The sequence below is a fragment of the Tachysurus fulvidraco genome, chromosome 3 (genome assembly GCF_022655615.1).
Source record: "Tachysurus fulvidraco isolate hzauxx_2018 chromosome 3, HZAU_PFXX_2.0, whole genome shotgun sequence".
Lineage (NCBI taxonomy): Eukaryota > Metazoa > Chordata > Actinopteri > Siluriformes > Bagridae > Tachysurus > Tachysurus fulvidraco.
Window position 1 is genome coordinate 12,271,316 of NC_062520.1, and position 23,519 is coordinate 12,294,834.

The 23,519-nt window shown below is 38.1% G+C and overlaps 1 protein-coding gene across 4 annotated transcripts in view; it reads left to right on the top strand.

Annotated features, from left to right (window-relative positions):
* The window catches only part of tsnare1 (T-SNARE Domain Containing 1), a 147,532-nt gene that overhangs the window by 48,501 nt on the left and 75,512 nt on the right, over positions 1-23,519 (top strand). For all 4 annotated transcript variants that reach the window (XR_003441073.2, XM_027149940.2, XM_027149939.2 and 1 more), the window contains exons 5-8: positions 12,711-12,801; positions 13,165-13,239; positions 13,426-13,482; positions 17,348-17,503. Coding sequence is in view for 3 of the 4 variants with exons in the window: in XM_027149940.2 (XP_027005741.2) it covers positions 12,711-12,801; positions 13,165-13,239; positions 13,426-13,482; positions 17,348-17,503 (379 nt within the window). In the remaining variant the exon portion in view is untranslated. The remainder of the gene's footprint in view (positions 1-12,710; positions 12,802-13,164; positions 13,240-13,425; positions 13,483-17,347; positions 17,504-23,519) is intronic.

The following is a 23,519-nucleotide window of genomic DNA, read 5'->3' on the forward strand; positions in this document are numbered from 1 at the left end:
GTTGCAATAACTGCTATAAGTCTTTTGGGATACAGTCTGAAGTGATTTTGGCCCATTCTTCTTGGCAGATTTTCTCCAGGTTGTTTATATTGGTGGGTTACACTTGGGTTCTGCAATTTTCATATAGTGCCACAGATTCTAAATAGAATTGAGATCAGGACTTTGACTGGGCCACTGTTGGACATTTATCTTATTTTATCCTATAGCAACTCTAGTGATGCAATCAGAGATGGTACAATTTCTGGATGCCTCGGGATAAGTAAAAAGAGAGAAGCAGTGGAGAAGGATTAATGTGCACATGGGCTACTCACATGCTTTTTGGAAAAATCCAGATGTGCTTTTAGATGGTATTTTTTTAGTAACAGTGTCTTTCTTGTCATCCTCCTATACAGGCCAGAATTATGCAGTGCTCTTGATGTGGTTGACTGGTGCACCGATTCTCCACTTGTACTGTAGCTGCTGAACTTTTTAACTACATCAAAGTGACCGTGGGCCTCTCTGAGGCTTCTATTACAAATCCTTTTGTTTGAATACTGAGTTATTTATCCAAAAACTGTTAACAAGCATTGCTTGTTAAATTATTCCCAGGAGGATGCCAAAGGTAAAGTAATTGTGCTCTCGTTAAAGCGATTTCTTTCATTTGTGTAACCTGCCAGCTTCCAAAGCACAGGGATTGAATACTTATGCAAGCAAGATATTTAAGTTTTTTATTTTTCCTTAAAATATTTCTCAACAAAAACACAATGTCACATTACAATATTGAATTTTGAGTTGCTGTGTTTTCAAATATAGCAAGGCATTGCAAATGTGCATCATCCTAGCATGGATTATTGTCCATTAACAACACTATCTATTGAATGTTATTCCTTACCTCCACAGGACTGGACTTTTTATTCAATTCATTTTCTTTAAATGTAACACTTTAAATGATTTGTACTTTAATACTTTAATCAATACAATATATTTTATCTTGGCAGAAGCCATTCTAATGTTAGTCATACTGGTAATAAAAGGCCTATTCGAGTTTTACCCTGCAAAGATATGAACAATTGATATTGGCAGTATAGTAATACTAAAATATCTTTATTGTTTTCTCTGCAAGTGATATGCTAAAAAACAAAAAACACACCATCTGTTACTGCTCAGTAATTTGCAGCCACATGATTTCGAACAATAACCTATTCTTGTGTTAGCATTGTCAAAATTTGGGTCTTGCCAAATTCATCGAGGGGAAAAAAAAAACACGTACACTATCAGGACTAATCACTAATGACTTAAAAACTTTTTTAATGTTCTTGTCTACACATATTTGTAAACATCACTAACAAAATTGTTCTATAATGTGCCTTGAAGTTCAATCGGGAATTCGTGCAACTGACTCGCAGATTTCTAATACTACACACTTCTCCACTAATATGTATGCTATACAATCCCAGCCCAATTAAGTCCAACATCATTACCAATCATTGTCTTCTAACACTGGACAAGGTCCCCAGAAGACCTGCTCAGCTCCCTGTGTTTATTATCCATTTTATCCAATTTTTATTCTCTGTATGTAGCATGAAGGTAAATTACTACAGGGAATTTATATGTATTGAAGTCCTGTTGTATGGATAAGCAATAGAAGTTAGCAAAAGAAACTATGATTCTTACTCATTCCAGCATCTCATGGCATCTCATCTAATCTCTGTGTATATTCATGCTTAATCTGCTTACATTTTTGAGGCTATTTAACATACTGATTTCCAGTGTTAAATTGGCCATGTAGGATGTTTTTTTACTACCTCTCGCTCAGTCACCTTATTTTTCTCAGAGCAAGTTGGACTGGTTTGTGCTTTTCGCTCCTTTTTCAGCATTTCTCTCAATTGACCTTGACTGAGCTCTCCTCTGTCCAGTATTAATTCACCACGCCTAGTCTGTCTGAGCAGGGGGCCAGACTACACACCTCTCTCTCTCCCTCTTTCCATCTCTCTTTTGCCCCCTGCTGCACCCCGGCCATGATTCTATTAGAGCCAGTTTCCACGGAAACCTCTCGGTTCCAGGGTCATACCTCCCAGATGGCGACGAGTCGCCCAGAGACTGTGGTTGGCTGGTGCCCTCCCCCAAAACACACACACACTTACACACACGTACACACTGCTCTCTCCATGGTGTCACTGGCAAGCCGTGATAGAAGCTACCTCAGCACTAACCTCACAAAAATTCAGGCTAAAGTTTCAAGGCTGTCATAAGCTGCCAAGAAAGCCAAGCAAAGCCAAAACTATTATTTGAGACTGAGAGTTCCTTAGGTATGATTTAATAAACACAAAATTTGGCCATTTGCAAACTGGAACAAACAAAATGAATAAATAAAAAAACAAAAAAAAACTTTACACTTTGGCTCTCAGAAATATTGAAATTCCTGTAGGTAAGATGAAATCACTTAGCTAATTGATTTCAGCCTATCTTTGTAATCAGGGAAACACGTCCACAAAGCTAAGTGGATTAATGATTCACACTCTTTGTGATTGTTACCACATTATGTATTCTGCACTGCTGTTTTAGAGGACGTTTCAGGGACACTGCTTGTCTTTAGCACAGGAATACACGTAATGTAACTTTCCATGTCAAGAGATCTCACTGTGAGTGCAAACCTGACATATTGAGTGTGCTCTACCAAAGGCATGGTGCACAAGGCAAGCTTTTCCCCTGTGCCTTCTTCTCAAGAATATTCAACACAGTGAAAAGCAACTAGGAATCATAAGCTATGATTTATCAAAGAGGCATTACAGGAATGGAGGCATTGGTGGATGGGGGCCAAACACCCATTCCAGGTCATCACAAACCAAAAAACCTGGGATACATTCATAACAGCAAAAGACTCAACCCCTGTCAAGATCAGTAGGCTCTCCTCTTTACCCGACTGAATTTCCTGGCACAAAGAATAGTAAATCAGGCCCACTACCATGACCATGCTGACAAACTTACCACACCTGAACCCATTCTGCCACCCTCCATCATCAGTGTGCCCACCCAGTGGGATATAATGCAGGAAATTCAATGTGGCCAAGCCAATGAACCCATGCCTACAGAGTACCCACCTACCAAGCGGTACATCCCCCATGACATTCACCAAAGGGTCACAAGGCATTTTGGTGGACCTCATTGACTACAGACATCAAAGACTATGTCAAAGCGTGTGCCATCTGTGACAATGTCAGAATGTCCTATGGTCTCATATTGCCATAGACTTTGTAAAAGACCTCCAAGAATCCCAGGCCTTCACCTAAATCTCAGTAGCAGTAGACTGATTCTCTATGGCTTGTAAACCTGTGCACCTAAAGGGCCTTCCAATGTCCATGGAAACAAAAATGTTACATAAAGACATAATATTTGACCATAGGACCCAGTTCACCTTCAGCATATGGCAGGCCTTCTGTGAACCATACCCTGCAGAATTTTTGCAGTAAGTAATAGCGCTGGAGCAAGTTCATTGCATTGGCAGAATGTGCTCAAAACTCTCCAATGCACTCCTCACAAACGTCACCCCATTCCAGTGCACTCTTTCCATGGACAGATGAACTATCAGATGTCCCATCTGTAGACGAATAGATCACCTGCAGCCAAGAAACCTGGAAAAGTGCCCATGTGCGCCTTCAGCGGGCGGTGTGATGCCAGGAACTGCAGGCCAACCGTCGGTGACTATCTCACCATCTATACCATGATTTCCATCATTACCCTTTTCATTTGCCCCTTCAAAATACTGTGTCAGGTCAACCCAGTCACTTCCACCACAGTACCGCATCACGCCTTCCTTTCGTGTCCATCTCCTCAAGCCGGCTCACACCCCTCCATCTAATGACCCTGAAGCACACTCCTGACCACTGCTGGATTCCATAAGGAGAAAGGGATGTCTTTAGTACATTGTTAGGGGTACGGCCCAGAGGAATGATGTTAGGTGAACCCTGGTGACAACCTAGGCCCCTCCCCTGAAGAAGAATTTCACAGAACCCACCCTGATTAACCAGCACCCAGACCCCGGGTGAAAACCACAAAGTAGCAGAACACCAGGAGGTGTTCCTAGGAGGGAGGTACTTCCTGGTTCTAGTGTATTTATACCATGTTAACACTAACTGGCAGGCAAAGTATTGTCAACTCGTTGCATATCAAGCTGGTCATTGTTTTTTGTAAGTTTCCTTGTGTATGACTTTGTCTGTTTTTCTTGTTTTCCTGCTGTTTGTATTGTGTTTATTTTTTTTTATTATATGTTTGCCATGTTGACTGATCTATAGTTACTGGCACACTGCCTGTCTACTGAACACATTTTCTGCACAATGTATTTGGATCTGTTTCCCTTGTGTATGCTTTTTCTTTTGACTCTCTGTTCTTCTACATTTTTGGATTATGCTTTGGATTATATGCATTGTGTGTTTGAATAAACTCTGCACCTGGATTCCACACTTTCCACCTCTGAGGGTTCCATACAACATGATTGCATCATGCAATTCTTGTAGATTTTTCATATACACTTTCATGCTGCAAATCTTCTATTCTACCTGATCACAAAAGTGTTGTATTGAATTTAAATCTGTTGCCTGAGAATGCAGGCAATATTCATATTCATATGGAAGTCCACATTTTCTTGTGATCTCGACATAACAAATGTTTTGTTGTGATCATAACATAATTTCTTATGATCTCATCATAAGAACATGTTCTGGAAGCAGCAGAAGCATAGTAATGCAGCATCATGGATAATCGCATGCTATTTTATGTTTAAGTTCATAAAACCACTGCTTTGTGTCAATTTTTGCTTTGTGACATAATGCATCTCGGCTCGGATGAATGAATGAATGAATGACATAATGCCTGTACAGTAAATCAAGATTCATCAGAGCAGTTTACATTTTTCTAATCTTCAACTGTCCAGTTTTGAATCTGTACCCACTGCAGCCTTAGCTCATGTTCAGCTTATGATTTATTAAGGTTTGATGTGTTGTGCATTCTGAGATACTTTTCTGCTCACCACAGTTGTACAGAATGTTTATCTGAGTTACTCTAGCGATCTGTCGACTCAACCAGTCTGGTCCTTCTCAGTTGACCTCTCTTATTAACCATTTTAATCCATACAGCTGATGCCTACTGGATGTTTTCCTTTGTTGCTCCTTTCTGAGCAATCTCTAGAGACAGTTGTGTATGAAAATACCAGCGGTACAAACAAACCCATCTGCCACAATGAACTCTCAAGTCATAGCACTGATTTCAAATTTTTTAAGCATTCTGAATGTTCATGTAAATGTGCCCAAAAGCTACATTTTCTGCATAGCCACATGATAAGCTAATTAGATTATTATATGATGTGTGAGTGTACACTTTATTCCATGTTTCTTTCAGATTCTTTTTCATGAAATTCTAAATTGGAAGAGCGGTGTAAATAAAAGTGGTATGGTGGAAGGCATTTACAGACCTAAGCAAATGTGTGATTTATAATAATTAGTTGATCATAAAATTAATAAATGATTAGAATGAATCTGGCATGATGCCTGAGTGATTAGCTTGTTTTTCCGGTGCTTTAGAGTATTTCCGTTTCCTCGACCTGTCCAAGTGCTGTGGGGTGATTGGCATCTCTGAGGTGTCCGTAGTTTGTGAATAGGCGAGAGAGTGTGTATGTGATTGTGCCATGAGATGTGTTGGCACCCTCTCCTCTCTTTGTGCTCCATGGGATAGACTCCAGGCTGCCTGTGACTATAATAATAATATGGATAATTTTCCAAAAATGAATGGATGATTAGAATAAAGTTTATACAGAAATAGGTAAAAGTAGTTCATAAATAGACAATTGTACATTAAACAAATCCACATTTGGTACTATAAATGTATACCACAAATACCATTAGCTAAATTAATGACTGTAAAAAAAAAAAAAAAAAAAAAGGTGTAATTATTTTTTAATTTCTTCCCAAACCTTGTTTGTCATCTTGTGTGTGTGTGTGTGTGTGTGTGTGTGTGTGTGTGTGTGTTAGTGCAATGTTGAGCAATTATTAGCCCTGTGGAATCCATTGATCTAGAGTGTTTGTTACCAGAAATATATTTTCATTTTAGTGTTTGTCAGAATGACTGATGGAGGATGCTCCATTACCAGGAATGGTCCTGTGGCAGATGGCATATAACATATTATTGTTTTTCTGCTCATTTACTCAGTGCCTCTTATATATTATTGTTTTCTCCTGGGTGGAGGTCAATAAAAACAATGCAGGCTTTCCACCATGGAAGATGAAAATAGCCTCTGAGTAATTCCCAAAATCAACACTGAGTTACTTTGTATAATAAAGAAAAGTGTACATCACCCTCCGTGACTCATCCCTAGTCATATGATAATGCTCTGGACTAAAGTGAATTCCAGCCTTCTTTTAAAACTCTGTATTGTAATTCCTGGAAGACAGACGTACAATTATCTTATGGTAGAAGAGCAATTAACTCTCTTCATTCTACCACCGTCTTCCAAAATGGTACAATTCATTGCACAGCTCTATATTTAGCAAAAGATCGATGTAATCACACCGCATCAGAAATAGGCTTCAAAACATTAATATGCATTTCTAAAACAAATTACTATTAAATGATGCATGTAGACAATTTGATAGCTTTCAAATTCTGAGCAAAATGGCATGAATTAATTTTTTGATTGATATGGTGCAAATCATCTTGATAATTGCTACTCATCCTCATCATGCAGACTTTACTTTGTATAAACTGTTCATAAATTCATCCATTTATTCATTCTTGTAGTTTTTATTATCATCATACATATTTGTTTGGTTATTTTTCAATCCTGTATTGTTTTATTCCACAGCATTTTGCCAATTTCTTAAGAATATTGAAGATTTTTATCCCTTTATACTTTATTGTTGCGGAACATCCACAAATCAGGCAAGTTGGCTCTCTTTCAAAGCACAAAGCTACAATATCTGTCCTGAAGATGTTTCCTAACAGTGAAGACACCTTCCATCCATAAATTCTCTTCAAAGAAAACATATATAAAACATATTTTATCTGACGTATAGAAACCTTCGAAACAAACACATTGTAGAAAATGTATTAATATAAATCTTGCAGTAGGAACTATTATCAGAGCGGCTGCTAGAGAAAATGATTCAACTTTGTTACTAAACAGAATCACTCATGATCACTCAATACAGCACTGTAAATATAGATGTTGATTAAAATATTCTATCTATATAATGAATAAGATCACTCCCTTCTTTGTCTCGTTCAGTTGTGTAGTTGGTTTCTTTTCAGTTCAGTAATAAAAAATGAACAGTGAGTAATACGCGTTGGCCAGTGTCAGGCATTTACAGATGGAGGAGGATTTTACAATGTAACAGGACATAATTTTTTACTTATTTACTGCAGTATGTAAGCTAGGATTAGCACAGAAATGAGTTGTTCTCGCAACTATGTCTGAGCATGATGGTGTCATCAATGCAAATCTAATTGTTTCAATCTAATTGCTCAGACTGATAATTGCTTTCTCTTCTTTCTCCAGTGACAGCACTGACAGCTCCACTAAAATAACCTTTACCATGTGTTTCTGACTACGCTGGGAAGTAACATGTAGTGGTTTGTAGATTCAGTCATAACCACTTTTATTGCATTACCAGGCTGTATATGCAGGGATCATAGTGTGAGGTATTTCATTTCAACATCCCAATAATGAGAGAGAGAGAGAGAGAGAGAGAGAGAGAGAGAGAGAGAGAGAGAGAGAGAGAGAGAGTTTATTATTACTGAATACGAGTAATAACTGAACTTTTTTCACTGCCTATATACAGCAGTTAAACCCTTCAAGATGATGTGGGTGAGGTTGATGCTTCTGTAGAGGACGATGAAGAGGCTTATGAGAATTCTTTGCAGGTGTTTAGTGCATTAGAATTTGAATATATTAGAGTAATTTGCTTGGAATAACTTTTATATGAAGTCTTTTTGAGTTAAGCTGAGGAATATTACTTGAAATATAAAGTATTGACTACACAGTATTTTCAAAGTTAATATTACTATGCAATATCCATGCAATGCCTTTCATTTTTTATTAAAATGCACGATTTTTAGCGTTTGTCTTTATCTGCTGAAAACTGAAGATTTTGTTAAAACGGGCAAAATAAGGCAGTCATATTTTAATATTCAAGAATGCCTGATCTTTGATACTTCATGAAATCTCTGCGATTTTGAGAATATAACAATACCGGTCAAATAAACAGTCTACAGGGCAAAAACAGAAAGGCAGAACTGCGTTCTTTCATGTGATGGCATTATTATAATAATAACTGGAGACACATATTTTACTGTTTATTCAAAACAGCCTGCTTCATTATGATTCACATGGCATCAGAAGTATAATTCTCTACAAAATTGAATTTTAGACAGTATGTTTGTATTCAGTTTTCTCATGACTTAGGTTAAGTGATACTAATAGGAAGGCTCATATGTATTCGTGTGAGTGTAAAGCAGTCCTGTCTGATGTCAGTGTAATGTTGTGACAGTGCATGTGGTAGCTGTGATTTCCTCAATTCATTGCTAATGCTATCACTGGTGTGTGATGTGTGTGTCTCCCGAGGAGAGGACACATATGTCATCAGAGTTGAACAGATGTATCTGTTGATTGACTATCTGTGGTGAATACCATTAACTAAAAAAGATTATTTATTTTAAATACAGTCTAATGTGATTGCAGAAGAATTCTTGAAAATCGCTAGTGGCTAATTGTATTGCGCTGTTTGAACTTACAGAAAATATGCTGTAGCTACACTGACATGTGCTCTATTGTAGAATTGTACAGAGAATCCTTGTGGTGTAAAGAACCCAAGAACATTCCAGTTTCACATTTTTTGTACTAACTATTTGATATAATAGTACACATTAGTTGCACTACAATTCCTTATAATTTTGGCTTTATTCTAGCGACCCTTGGTTCTTCAGGTATTTTTTGTCAAGAAAGAGGATGAAGATTAAAAATTCTATTTTAAACCCTACAGCTGAGTGTTTCCTGATCATCAGACCAGATTCCATGTAGAGCTTCTTTTAATAGGTTAATATCCGTTCTAATGTGGTGCATCAAAAAAGCATTTGCCCCATCATCAAATAATTGCAAGCCCAAATCCCCAAATGCCCACCCAAACATGGCCAATAGTGTAAAGAACACTAATCACACATGACACTAATCAATCATGACATGCATGTAAAAGAGAGCAGACAAAGCTTTCTTCTCTCCTACACTTTTCTCGGGTTTGGTAGATGATGTTTGATCGGGGATAACAGGCAGGTGGGTGAGAATTGACTAACTGAAATAAAATGGCATAAACTACCCCATTTCTAATACAAGAAAGGACTAAACCAATTCAGCTCAGCTTTAATTTGTATGATGATTTTAACAATGGACATTGTCACAAAGTACCATTAGAAAAAATGTTTAGAATTTAAATCTATATTTATCTATAATGAGCAAGGCAAGTGGCAAAGTTTACAAAGTTATTTTTATAAGCTAAGCATCCTTTACTCATTTGTCATGTTTACATATAGGAAGTAGATACAAGGGGGAAAAAAGAAAGCTAAAATATATTTTATCCTGACAGGCATCAGAAAACATATCCTACACTAAACAGCAGAAGAAGACTGAAGAGATATTGTTTTAGTGTTTGCTGTGCTGTTTCTTGAGGGTACTTGTGTCAGTTAATCCTCTCCGGGTTACATGTATTACACGGCTGCCTGAGAAAGGAATGCCCCCACAAGACCAGTTTCTGAAGCACGTGTGAAAACACACCAGTTCTATTGGACATTGTGTGGTCAGGTGACCATAAAAGGGCATCTATATCATAGAATCCCCAGATACTAATTGTCTTACAGAAGACATACAGGTATGCCTGGAATGTCAGGAAAGTCATCATCTTGTTCCCTTCCAGGTTATATACAAACCATTCCACACATCCCTAAGAAGAGTAATAGCATTTGTAATCCATTGAGAAAGGTGCTGCTTGGTGAAAGCATTACCCCTGTTGCAACCATCATATCAAACCAAAAGTTGAAAGGATATGCCACTGGTTAGTGTGATGGATGTAGATCCTAAGAGCCGTAACTAGGCATAGTAGATAAAGTCTTTCTTGATCTGAAGATACAGTACATGAGGTGGAGGAAAAAAGGCTCTGCGAGCTAGCTGGTTGCAAAACGCACCTTTGGAATGTAACCTTGTCTGGGGTCCAGATAGCTTTGACCATTTCAAGGAGCAAAGTCTAAGCAGGTAGAGGCTCTTGACCAGGGCCTGCAGATCTCCTACTCTTTTCAGTGAAGTAAAAACTAGTAGAAGAGACACTTTTAGAGTCAGAAACCGCTCTGAGGCTGACATTACCAGCTAAAAAGGAGCTATGGATAACCAATCCAGGACCACTGAAAGGTCCTAAGAAGAAACTTGTGGCCTGCAGATAGGCTTAAGACTAAAAACAACAAACCAGGGAATGCGTGCCCACAGAAGTTCCAAACATGTGTACCCTGTTGAAAGGAGCTTTTGGGGGAACTCCAGCACTGTCCCATTTGAGCAGTTGGGTTCAAGGGGGATTGTTTGCACTACAATGCAAAAAGCTGCCAATTTAGTGCATACAGTTTTGTTGTGGCGGGATCACTGCATTAGTCTCAATGACCTCAGATCCACCCTGATTTTTTTTAACTAGGTCAGTCTGTTAAGTCTGCAAGACCTGCATAAGACATGTGAGCCACTTATGAATACGCCTTTCCAAGCAAGGCGTTGTGAATGAAGTGGAGAGGAGTATCTTTTTCACCTTCAGAATCGGCATGTACCTACCTGTGCTCAAGAAGTCCCACGACTGTTAATTATTCAGTGTAACCAGCATGTGTATGCAAACTGAGTGCAGATTCGTAAATCTTCTCGACACTTTGTTGTGGAAATCAGAGAAGAACAAGAGATTTTGGTGGGTGCACTTGGCCAGAAGTGAAGAAGTGGTCATCTCGGATCGTGCCAGGAAGGAGCAGAGCATTTTCAAAGAGAAACGCTCGCAATGCAAGCATTCAACCCCCTTAAGGACCGACTGAGCATGCTAAGCTCCCAAACAAAAGACACAAAGAGTGTGTAATTCGTAAATTGTAAAAAAGCAAAGACATGGACTCACACGTATCTTTTCTTTCTAGACATTTTACAATACACAAAATAGATGGACAAACACAAATAGGCAAACAATCCACACAGACAGACAAATGGCTTCCTGAAGATAAAGAAGCTGGGGATGTTTTGCCCTTTTATGGTTTTGCTGATGTATGCTTCCACATGTGCTTCAGACACGGGTCTCAAAAAGGCGTTTCCATAGCATCAAACCATGATGCCACCATGAGTTCCCTCAAAAGAGAACTTACTCATTATTTGCTCAGTTACTTGGAAAATCAGGAATATAGCATCCTTGCTTCTTTCCGCTGAGTATCACCACTACTCAACCTTACTTAAGCTAAGTATTTTGAGTCTAAGATAGAAAAAAGTATGTGCTGTAATCAGCTGGCATCATGCAGTGCATGTTTGGCATTCCCTAAGCTATAACCAATGGCAAAACTCAGGATTTCTATCTTGCTACAGCTGCCTGTGAGAGTTCACTGTCTTTCTGTGGACTGAATATGACAGTGATAGGCCTTTCATTCACACTGAGTACACTAGAGTAATTTCTCCTTTCCATCACATCCTTTGTTTCCATTCTCCATTGTTAAATCAATATTTAAGAGGAAGATGGTCTACATGGTCTGTGCTGCGTATCTCTGGGGAGCAGAGGGTACTATGGACAGTCGTTCTGCACTGGCTTTTAAAAACTGCACAGACACTAAATCAATGTCTTATCTTCAACCTCAGGCCGCTTGAGGAGAACAAAATATTTATGTCAGTAGATTATATTTGATCAGAAGACCCCTTTCCTGCTGCCTCTCATGTCACTACACCATCCATCTAATTGAAATTGGAAATACTTTAAAAACCATGATTTTTTTTTATCTATTTGTGCGTATATTTAATATCATGTATCTCCCTTTTTTTGTCTTATCAGGCGTCTTATTAGTTTTTTTTCCCCTTATGTTGTTCTCAATTTATCTTTTTCTGTCATAGAATTATAATTTTTTTATCACAATTTTATTTATTGTGTCTCTAACACCATTTTACATTTATAGAATTTGCTAGACACCCATATCCAGAGCTATTTAAATGTATATTTTTTTATACAGTTGAGTGTCTTTCTTAAGATCCAGCAGTGGCAGATTGAGGGTGCTGGGCTTTGAGCTCACGACCTTTCAATCAGAAGCTCAATGTCTTATTCCCTGAGCTTCCACTGCCCCTATTCATAATAGCCAACATTCATTTTCTGTCATTTTATATACAATAGTTTGTGCAGATGAAGATTTGCCAGAAAGCCTGATACATATGACTTTATTCACCTGGGCTATGCATCGAACTGGCCCACAATACACATCTCTGCTCTAATGTCACACAGTCATTAATATTGATTCTTCTAACTGGCAAAACATAATCTATAGAGAGCTAGCCAGGATAGCCTTTTACACCTTGGAATAGATGTACCATATTCTGACACACTTCATAAACCTACAAGACCCATAAAACCTCTCTCTCTCTCTCTCTCTCTCTCTCTCTCTCTCTCTCTCTCTCTCTCTCTCTCTCTCTCCCCCTCTCTCTCTTTTAGACACTCCATTCAGCAACAAACCAATAAAGTCATTACAAGCACAAGCCAACTTATCAAACAGCTATCTGACATCATCATCGGCTCCTCTCGGGTAAAATATTCCCTTCATTTATCTGACTCTGTGTATCTGTATATAGCTACCTCAGACCCAACATATTATACACCATAGAATGGAATGATATTTTAGACATGGCTAGAGTCTAATTTTGACTTAGACTGTCTGGGCTTTTAGTGACAAATCAGCAAAGGTACACAATTTAAGGCTAAGTTTAAAAACTTTGTGTCAATGCATTCTTTATAAAGTATGAAATGAGTGGATTGAGGCTATTAACATACAATAATGAGAGAGAGTGCACCAGGCCAGCAGCCAAGTGAATGATGTAATTGTAAAATATGACAGATGTATTATTAAATGTCTATTTTTTGCAGTAACTGATTAGTTTTCTCTTGACAGCAAGACCGGCTGCGTCTGACGAGACTGAAGACAGAGCTGTCAGAGTCTGTGCAGCGTTATGGTGACCTGCAGAAGGTGAGCGCACTACTAAAGCTCCCTAATTTCCAAAAACACCTCATAAAAAGGACATCACTGCTTTATGGTCAGTTAATAAAGCATGCATGTGATATTGTACACTGTAGATATTTAATGTAGGCTTGAAAATAATTGTTTTAGTGTTCTTTTAGACTGCCTACTGATGTCATTATTCTTTCTCCTCAGAAAATTGCAGACCGTTCAAGGGCCTTGCTTCCTCTGGCACAAAAAGAGAGAAAACAGGTAAATGGTTCAAGAGGCACAGTAAGGGAGTATGATGGAGGGTGGTGATGCAGGTTAGGATAATTCCAAGTGGCCCTGAAGTGACAGGGACCTACAAATATACCATTTTTATGTGAAACATTCTAACATTCTAAAATTGAAATTGTTCATTTGTTGAATAATTAAAGAGTTTTAGATACAGTGCCCAATGCATCTTAAATTATATCACAGTCTCAGAGAAAAGCTGTTGTTTTATAAGAATTTGATCTTTAATTTAAAGAAGGGTTATTTAAAAAATATTAATAAATAAATAAATAAATAAATAAATAATAGTAGTAGTAATAATAATAATAATAATAATAATAATAATAATAATAATAATAATAATAATAATAATAATAATGAAAAAACAGTGAAAATGCTGAGGGAAAAATAAAAGTGAGGATGAGATGTTACCCAGGTGAGCCAAGCTAGGAGCTGAAGCTTTTAATAGAAAAGAAGCTTATGTTATAATAACTGCAGTTGTCGCATGGAAACGGGGTGACAGAGCTGTCTAAACAAGCGCACCCCCCCCCCCTATAAATCAATAATAATATAGCATACACTCTATTTTTGTAAAATGTCATGTTCTCCAGAACATGAAAATAAATAAAATAAAAAACCTTAGCTTGAAAGTAAAGGTGAAATAGAAAGTAGTGCAAAATATACTCATTAGTCTCTGCTTCTATCTTTCAGTCTATGCATGATTGTAAAATCAAACATTGAACTCCCATGAAGACTATGGTAAACCAGATAAGCACTCTTTACGGCCACGGTGAGCAAAAATGCATCTCAGAATGTAGAACTCATTTATAGATACAACAGACCCCATGTGTTTTACCCCTTTTAGTCAAGAGAAGGAAACTGAGGCTAGAGTGAACACCCATTAGTGTATTTTTAAATGTCAGGATCTTGGGTTGCATCCTGCTCATCTTGGGTTGCATCCTGACAACTGCTCCCATCATCACCTGCTGCACATGTATATCTGGTTTTGGAAAGTGCAGTCACACATCTGGACACCTCAAAATGCACAAACTTGAGTAAGTTTAAAATGTAATCAGATTTAACATCGTTTTGTGTGCTGATGCTCAACTTTCATACCACAATCATTTAAATGTATATGTACAAAGAAAAGATGCATATCTGGAGCACATTTATACTTGTGTGCCAGATATACTGTATACATAATAGCATGTCCTAACTGTGTCTGACACACAATATTTGTTTACTGTATGTATAGAAAGACAGAACTCAACCCTTTGTAGTAAAACACACCCGGGTTACAGCATATTCAGAGATTAGTGTGAATAAGACATTCCACTGGGAGCACCAAGATGAGAGGAACCACTTTCTATAAGTGGCCACAGTACTGACAACTCTTTTTTTGAAGTGCATGAGAGCTGACATCCATAAGGTCATATCCCTTCAACCGTGACATCTAGTTGATATTGCATACTGTCATAGAATGGTAGAGCGACATGAAAACATTTCTGACTCGGATGTCACTCCAAATTGCACATCAGAATTCCTCAACTGTCATGCACCTGTGATGCAGACATGGCAGCAGACAGATACAGATCCACACTCTCATCCAAAAACTCTCCCCCTAGACCTTATTTTTCCTATTCACTTCACACACTGCCTGAGCAGTGCCTGGAGTTGTTGCTTTCATGTGCAGTTCTGTCACTTGTAGTTGTTTCCCTGATGGCTTCCTCTCTGTTGTCAGTTCACCTTAGACACTCCCAGCAGCATGAGCCATCAAACAGGATAGGTATTTGTATTACAATACAAATGCAAAGTTCACAAGCAAAACAAGCAGTGCTGTTTAAGGCCACAGGTGGAGTAGGATGTATAGAGTCAGATACTATTTGAGTCTTGTCTGATTGCTGAGCTCCCTCTGAGTCTCATTTCTTGGAGATCAAAGAGGGAAGTGGTTGTGTATCAGTGCCAGCAATCTCTGAGTGTATCATCAACTGCCTTCCAATTTGTACAGAATCATTTCTGCAAGGAAGGCTCTTAAGATGGTTCAATAACCCATACAAGTTTCCCTAATATATACTGTACAAACACTCATTTTTTTTACTTTTGATTCTGAATACTATCATATTGTATCGTTGTGTTTTTAAAGAAAAAAGTGTCTTCTAAATTCAGCATACAGTAAAAGTAACACATGAGATAATTATATTTGCTTTGAGCTTTTAATCTAGTTGAAAGTGATCCACCAAGCAGAACAGAAAATCATTCCAGTAAATCGAGTGATTTTTTTCGTTAGAGGTTAATGTCTGCGATAGTCAGCCAGTGATTCTGTTAGTGAAGCATTTCTATACTTTGGACACTTCGATTCTTCAAATATTGATTAAGATTAGTGAGTGATGAGGGGTCGTATTATAAAACGATGGATTATATTCTGTCCAAGTACAAAATAGAAAAGAAGTTGTGAGGCTGCTTTAATGTTTTAATCCTCAGACTGTGAAACTGCCTTACTGTACATAGAATATATAATAATATATTTTCAAAAAAGCATGGAATATTTCATTCTAATTTATTTATTCTTTTATTATTATTTTTTTTTCAAAATTATAATTATTTTCTCATTGTATTATTATTTATTTATTTATTTATTTATTTATTTATTTATTTATTTATTAAGAACCAAAGAAGCATTTTCTCTGTGTTCGCAAATGCTGTTAAAAATGTTTACTCTTTATTCTTAAAGATCTCTCTCTCTCTCTCTCTCTCTCTCTCTCTCTCTCTCTCTCTCTCTCTCTCTCTCTCTCTCTCTCTCTCTCAGTTCAATGTTAAAGAAGCTAAGTTTAACTAGCAGACATATCTTGGTTCCCTGAATATGTCTGAGGCTAGGAAAATTTGGGTTTGCCTATGTGTTACCCAAAATTAATCATTTTAAGTGAAAGCAAAGAAAAAACACTAAAGTCATAATTAAACAATTTAGGAATTTATATGTATTCATTGATGAAATGGCACTGGAAATGAGATTTGTTACCTTCCAGAACGTAGTTTGGAAATGTAGGCTATCCAGTGTGGATTTCACTTAATTTCAGCAGCATGGAAACAAACAGAACAGGTGTTTTGCCTTTTAACCCATGGTTTTACACAATCGAAGAAAACTACTTGCAAAAGATTTGAATTCATTCCACTGATAAAGGGTTATACTTAACTCTATTTAGAAACTATAAACTAAAAACAAACTTGTGGATGTAAACAAAATCATGAGTTGGTAGCAACTATGTCAAACTTTATATATTATTAACAGATTAAGAAAAATATATGAATATCTGTCATAGAAGAACAATACCAGTACTGTTAGCATAAGTGGTTAGCCGTAGGAAACGGTGCTCTTCAGAGTGTCATTGCCCTGGAATTAGATGTAGTCTATTAAGTGTGTTAATTCTGAGATGGAGAAATGGATTACAATGAATCATCTAGTGAATAGCAAAAACAATAACTTGCCTCAGGCTTCTTTTGTCATACATATGCAATTAGAAAAAAAATTGCAGATCAACTCTCTGCTCTCTCGGTGGCCATTTTCTAAATATTGGATCTCCAGTCTAGTTCAGAGTTCCACCTAACAAAGAAGTAAAGTGATCTGGAAAAAAAAATGCCCACAATCGAGATACATTTTAGTCAGAGATGGAAAGACATTTTGTTGTCACTGGTGGCAGATTTCCTAGGTTTTGCATCAGATTCTCAACTGATTATAGTGTTATTGATTTTTCCCAGTGTGTTATGTGTCATTGTTGACAGAAAGCAGTTTGAGAACATGCTATTAAACAGCACTCTGTGTGTGTTTATCTGTATGCATGTGTATGGGTGGTGTTTCCCTGTGCAGAGTCAACAGACACCAATCACTGAGCTGTGTGAGGATCCACTGGTTGGGCCTGCAGAGACAGTGGCAGAAGATGAACAGCAAGCTTTCCTGTCTGAGATCAGCGAGGAGGATGTGGAGGTCCTGCGCCAAAGGGAAGAAGCTCTGCTCCAGATAGAGGTGTGTACCTTGGTTACAGTACCTCAGTAAGCCCCACTGATGCTAACATCATATTTTCTTACCAGTAAAACATGATATGATATGATTCATGAAGATTCTGGTTGATATGATTAGCACTTCTAGTTAAAAATGTACCAAAATATTGTTGTGAAGTATTTATGAAGATATGAGATACACCACATGCAACAGACATATGGACATCCATATAGATATGTAGACCTGCCTTGAATTCAATAAAGAGGGTGACTTCTCCTCCCATTCAATGTCCCATGAAAAACGAAAAAAACAACAAAAAAGTTACCCACATATTAGACTATTCCTTTAACTCTCAGACTCTCTTAGTTCTCTTAATAAGTTATGTTAAGAACTGTAAATTCTTATATCTGTGTGATTAGCTTTTACCCACTTGATGTCTTTTGAAGATTGCTATATTAGCCAACTTGGTGTAGAGAAAAAGTAATTTAATAAAGGCTGAAAAAGTGACGTGTGAGTTACTGACCTATTTGATTGTAAAAACTACTTTTTAAAAGCAAATGGAAGTGTCAGTCAAGAACAGCAATTTCAATCTGTTGTACTGTCCCAAGACTAGATTTTATTACTCTGAATTACACTAAGGAGCAGACCATAGGACGGGTTTGAAAACTGGGCCATGTACCTACAATGGGTTAGATGATGGATGTAAAATAACCAGCCTTGCTTTTTCATAATTGTCACACTTCTGTGATGGCTTGGGATTTGAATAAAGCTGTAGATTGTCTTGGGGAATTGTGCTAATGTTGTACAGTATGTTCAGATATTCAGGGATTTTTTCCAAGTCATATTTACAAGCCAGATGGAATTTTCTATTGTTTTTGCACTGTCTAGCACTGGTCCATCTGTTTTATTCTCTGTTCTTAGTGTTCAGAAAAGCAGATTGTGAAACAATCCTTTAAATGTGTGGTTCCAAATGTTCTCCATGTGTTTTCCACAGTTCTCACACCTATACTAAATAGCCACTTAGTGAGTTTGTGTGTGTGTGTGTGTGTGTGTGTGTGTGTGTGTGTGTGTGTGTGTGTGTGTGTGTGTGTGTGTGTGTGTGTGTGTGTGTGTGTGTGTGTGTGTGTGTGTGTGGTGCCCTGCAATAGACTGGTGTCCCATCCAGGGTGAATGTTTTAGTCTCAATCCAGTATAAGGTATACTGTATACTAAAACAGTATAAGGTAGTTACTATAGATCAATTACTGAATTTCTGCTTGAACAACTACAGGCAAAAGGGTTTCTGTTTATTTATTTTAGAAAAGACTAAAAATCACATCAAGGTAAAGCAGTTAAGTGTAACTGTTGCATCTTTCCTTATCCAACATTATTTGCTAAATTAATGCATGCATTGCAGTGCATTGAGTCTAGCAAGATTTTTTTTTTTTATAATCTTCAGAAAATCCCAGCATTTATATTAATTACTGTAAGCATATCTTATTGATTTTGACTATAATTTTATTCCAGCCTATCCAACATTTAACATCTGCACTGGGTAGATGCCTTAGATGCATTTTATTTTCATTGCAATCAGTTTATGAGAGCTGTTAATGTTCCATGGCGATTAAAACACAATATAATAAAAAGATAATGTGTTCATAAATGTATTAGAAGAGCAGAAATTATGCATATCTCTAAAATTCATTTTGGAAATTCAATGCCAGAATTTATTTTAAACATTTTCTACACAACTAATCTTCTGTGCCTTTGCTGGTTCAGCATAATCTACTCTAGACTAACAAAATAAATTACTCTAACTCTGCTCAACAGTTAAGAATATTCCTGCATACATGTGTGAAGCTTTCTTAAGGAAACATTAGCACCCTTGCTCTGAAGACACTGTATGAAAATTTGAGAACACATTACAGTAAGTAATTTCCACTTGTGCTAGTGACAGCACAGTGGTTTTCGACTTTTCCAAATGATACCATTGTAGCTACTCGAAGCTGTGGCAAGCTGAAGAGAGACATATGTTAGGTAAAAGTGCTAAAAAAGCACTATATTGTTCTATTTTGCTTGGGGAAAAGAAAGGTGAATGGGAGTGAAGTGGAGGTGCGGAGTGTTGTCTTCGGAGACATCTTGGTGACAGTGGCTTCAAGGCTTCAAGACTAATCAGTGACAAACCATGACCTAGGGTGCAGCAGTTTTGGAGAGCATTGTCTTCACCGTTTGCTTAGCACTTGGGAACAGAGACGAAAGCATTTGCTCACATGTGTGAGCTGTGCCCTTTTATACTTGCCTGTTTCTGCAGGAGGGTGAGCAATAGCTGCCACACTCATTGCATGTCAGCTGTGTGTGCTTTTGCTAAACCACCTTGCAGCCATGTGCTTCTTTGCTCTCCACAAAATGAGGGGTGCTGAAGTGGTTGCAGTTGTGTGAGGAGTGTGTTTTGGCTGTGTGTGGGCAGTGGTGTGTGCGCCACAGGCACAGTACCCTGTAGCTCTGCTGTCACTAATCTATGTGGACCAAAGTTTGTATCTCTGTTAAAGGCTGCTCCTTCCCTTTAAATGTCTGGGACAGGATGATGACCAAGCCCATCTCGGGAGAGTCAGTGTAGACAGTGATGGGGAGGTTGTAGTCATGGATCTGGAAGACAGGGGAACTGGTAAACTGGTGTTAGGGCCAATTGCCAATTTCCATTGGTGGGGTCTAGCATGGGTATGAAACAGGAGAGGAGATAGCTGAAGTCCAATACATGCATCCGTTCTTACATCTTCTGCACAAGAGCTGCTTCTCCCAGGCCTCCTGATCATGTCCAACAGCTCTCAAGGTCACCATTCAAAGAGGAGTTTGAAGGGGTGAATCCTGTGGAGGTCCGTGGAGCCTTCAATATGGCAAAGAGGAAATAGAATAGGAGGAGTGTCCAACCTGCCAAAGCATGCACTTTGGGTCTGGTTGAATTATTGTTGATTTGTTGGTGGTAGAAAGATGTGCTCAAGTGTTTCACCTTCAACAGCCAACACAGATCAACCTTTTAACGGGAGACAAAACGCATAGCTTGGTTGGACAGGGTGCCCGTTTGGATTACCACATGGGATCTGGTGAGGTTGTGGGGCATGGATCCTGAAGTAGGAATGCCTCAGGGTATTTGTTGGCATAGTCAGCAGTTACCAGGATGTGCTCATCACTCTAGGGGGACTTCATGAACAGCTTGTCAAGATCTTCGGCTATCTGTTAAAAGGGGATGCCAATGATAGGGAGTGGGATAAGGGGAGTGGGTGCCTGCCCCTTTAGGGAGCTGACACTATGAAAACTGCTGGAAGAAGTCCTGGACCAGAAGAACTGAGCCTGGTGATCAGTCTCATGGTTTGCTTGGTTCTTGATCCTGTCCAACTAGATGGCAGGTATCTTAGAATGCAGGATACTCTGAAAGTCCCCATTTTTGGTTGCTATGATCAGGATCGTTGATTGGGCCAAAGTCTCTGTGCTCCTGGAGTCTAGGAGGGCTAAGACTGGTCTGCCCTTCACGTCAAAGTATATTCCAAAAGAATCATGCCAGGCCATGTGAGGGGGGACATTACTCAAGACATATGTTTTCATAGCCAATGATGAAATCCAGAAAGTACATGAATGGAAATGTATATGCAATATTTCTAAAGACAGAATTAAAAATACAAAACAAAGTTTGAAACCACATGTTGTATTGAGCCTCAGACATAAAATAGACCCATCTTCACACTCAAATAGCAGACAATGCAGAAAGCTTATTCGTGACTTGGGGTGAACGGGTATACAGATAGGAGAGGTGACAGGGAGGTGTTTGTGCCCACACTCAGTTTGCCCTGTGGCAAATGCTGAAGGGCTTTGTACATGAGCCCAGCCAGGCTGATCATATCTGACAGTGTGATTTTTCCAGTCTATATCCCTGCTCCCGTCTGTCCCACCACTGCTGCTCAGCTACCTCATTTGGAAACTTAACTCAGCTAAATCCAGAGTGACTGGAACTGCTCTGTCTTTATAAATGCAAACTTGCATAGTGCTCTCTATAAGAGGTTGGACATAAGAAGGGCTTGGGCTTTAAAACAAGGACAACATGGACAAGAGGGTTAAATCAGACACACTGCTTATATTGGTTTCCCAAAAAGAAGAAGAACAAGGGGATTTAAGCATGCCCCTGGGGGTCTAATTTAATTCAGATGTACAATACTGCCCTTCATCATAATCCTGCATTTGTAACATAAAGGATATTCTAATAAAGGAGGAGACAGAAAGAGGGAGATCAAAAAGAGAGTTTTATGATATCACCTTTTAGCTGTAGCAATTTGGCAGTGGTCATCAATTAATCAAAATGAATTTTGAAAAAAAAAAAAATGGCCATAACAGAGGACAACTTTCAAGGGGAATCTGAATGGAACATCTGGTCTAATGTGGACCTGGGGAGACTTACTTATATTGCATGTACACAACCGTACAAAGATACAGTATGCCTCTCAGTTCAGATATGTTTTAACAAGGGTATCTTTTTAATTCTCTATGGATTACTAGTGAGCCTTTTACAAACTAATACAAATGCTGTGCTTTTTGGTTTTCAAACCAGGACAAAAAGGACAAAATCTATATACTTGACATTTAATTACAAAAATACTTCATGTCAGAAGTTGAATTCATTGATATATACATTATATGGATGAAATCATTATCTATTTTCTTGCTGGTATATTCTTAACCTGGTTAAATAATGCTGCTTCAATCCCGAGCTCGGATTACTATCCATACAGAATTTTGTTTGTTATTTTTGCATGGGTTCACCAGTTTCCTGACAAAAGCATAGGGAGACAGTTTGATTAGCTATTCCAAATTGCACCTACTGTAGGTGTGTGTGAAAGTCATTTCATTCATTCATTCATTCATTCATTCATTCATTCATTCATTCATTCATTCATTCAAGTTTATTTGTATAGCGCTTTTTACAATAGACATTGTCTCAAAGCAGCTTTACAGAACAAAAACATAGAACAAAAGGTCATTATAAAGAATAAAATAATTATAAAAAAATAAATAAAGTTTAATTATAATACAAAATTTAAGATTAATATTAGATATATTTAAATGTGTATGTATTTATCCCCAATGAGTAAGTCTGAGGTGACTCAGGAAAAACTCCCTAGAATGGAAGGAAGAAACCTTGAGAGGAACCAGACTCAAAGGGGAACACATCCTCATATGGTTGACACTGGAGGGTATGATTATGAATATACAGTCTGACAAATAGTCAGTGTGATAGTGAGTGCATGGTGCCCTCAGTTAGAAAGGTATCCCATTCAAGATGATTCCTTTTCCCTGTCTTTTGCCCACTGTTAATGTGGTATGCCACGATAAAGATGTTACACTGAGAGTGAACGAGTCAAAGTAGTATTGCTAATTTAGGCACGATGCAACATGTTATATTCTTGTTTTTTCTGTTGCTAGTCCAGTGATCAGAATTGAAGACCCTACTCTGGCATGAATGCTAGAATATTAGATGTAACATATTTAATCTGCCAACACGGTGGTATTTTTAAACCCACTTGAGCCAAAATTGTATTTGATATTGCCTCTGCGATCTGATTTTAGTGCAAGGCAAAACAGCATTTTTCTAAATTTAAGTATATGCTAAACAACATCTATTTATGGAAACAAAACATTACTCAGACAGCTGATGCACCATAATCCAGCAAAAATTATACTCTTATTATAAAATTCATTCATTCATTCATTCATTCATTTTCTACCGCTTATCCGAGTTTCTCAGGCGTCATCGGGCATCAAGGCAGGATACACCCTGGACGGAGTGCCATCCCATCGCAGGGCACACACACTCTCATTCACTCACGCAATCACACACTACGGACAATTTTCCAGAGATGCCAATCAACCTACCATGCATGTCTTTGGACCGGGGGAGGAAACCTAAGAGGCACGGGGAGAACATGCAAACTCCACACACACAAGAATGAAGCAGGATTCGAACCCCCAACCCTGGAGGTGTGAGGCAAACGTGCTAACCACTAAGCCACCGTGC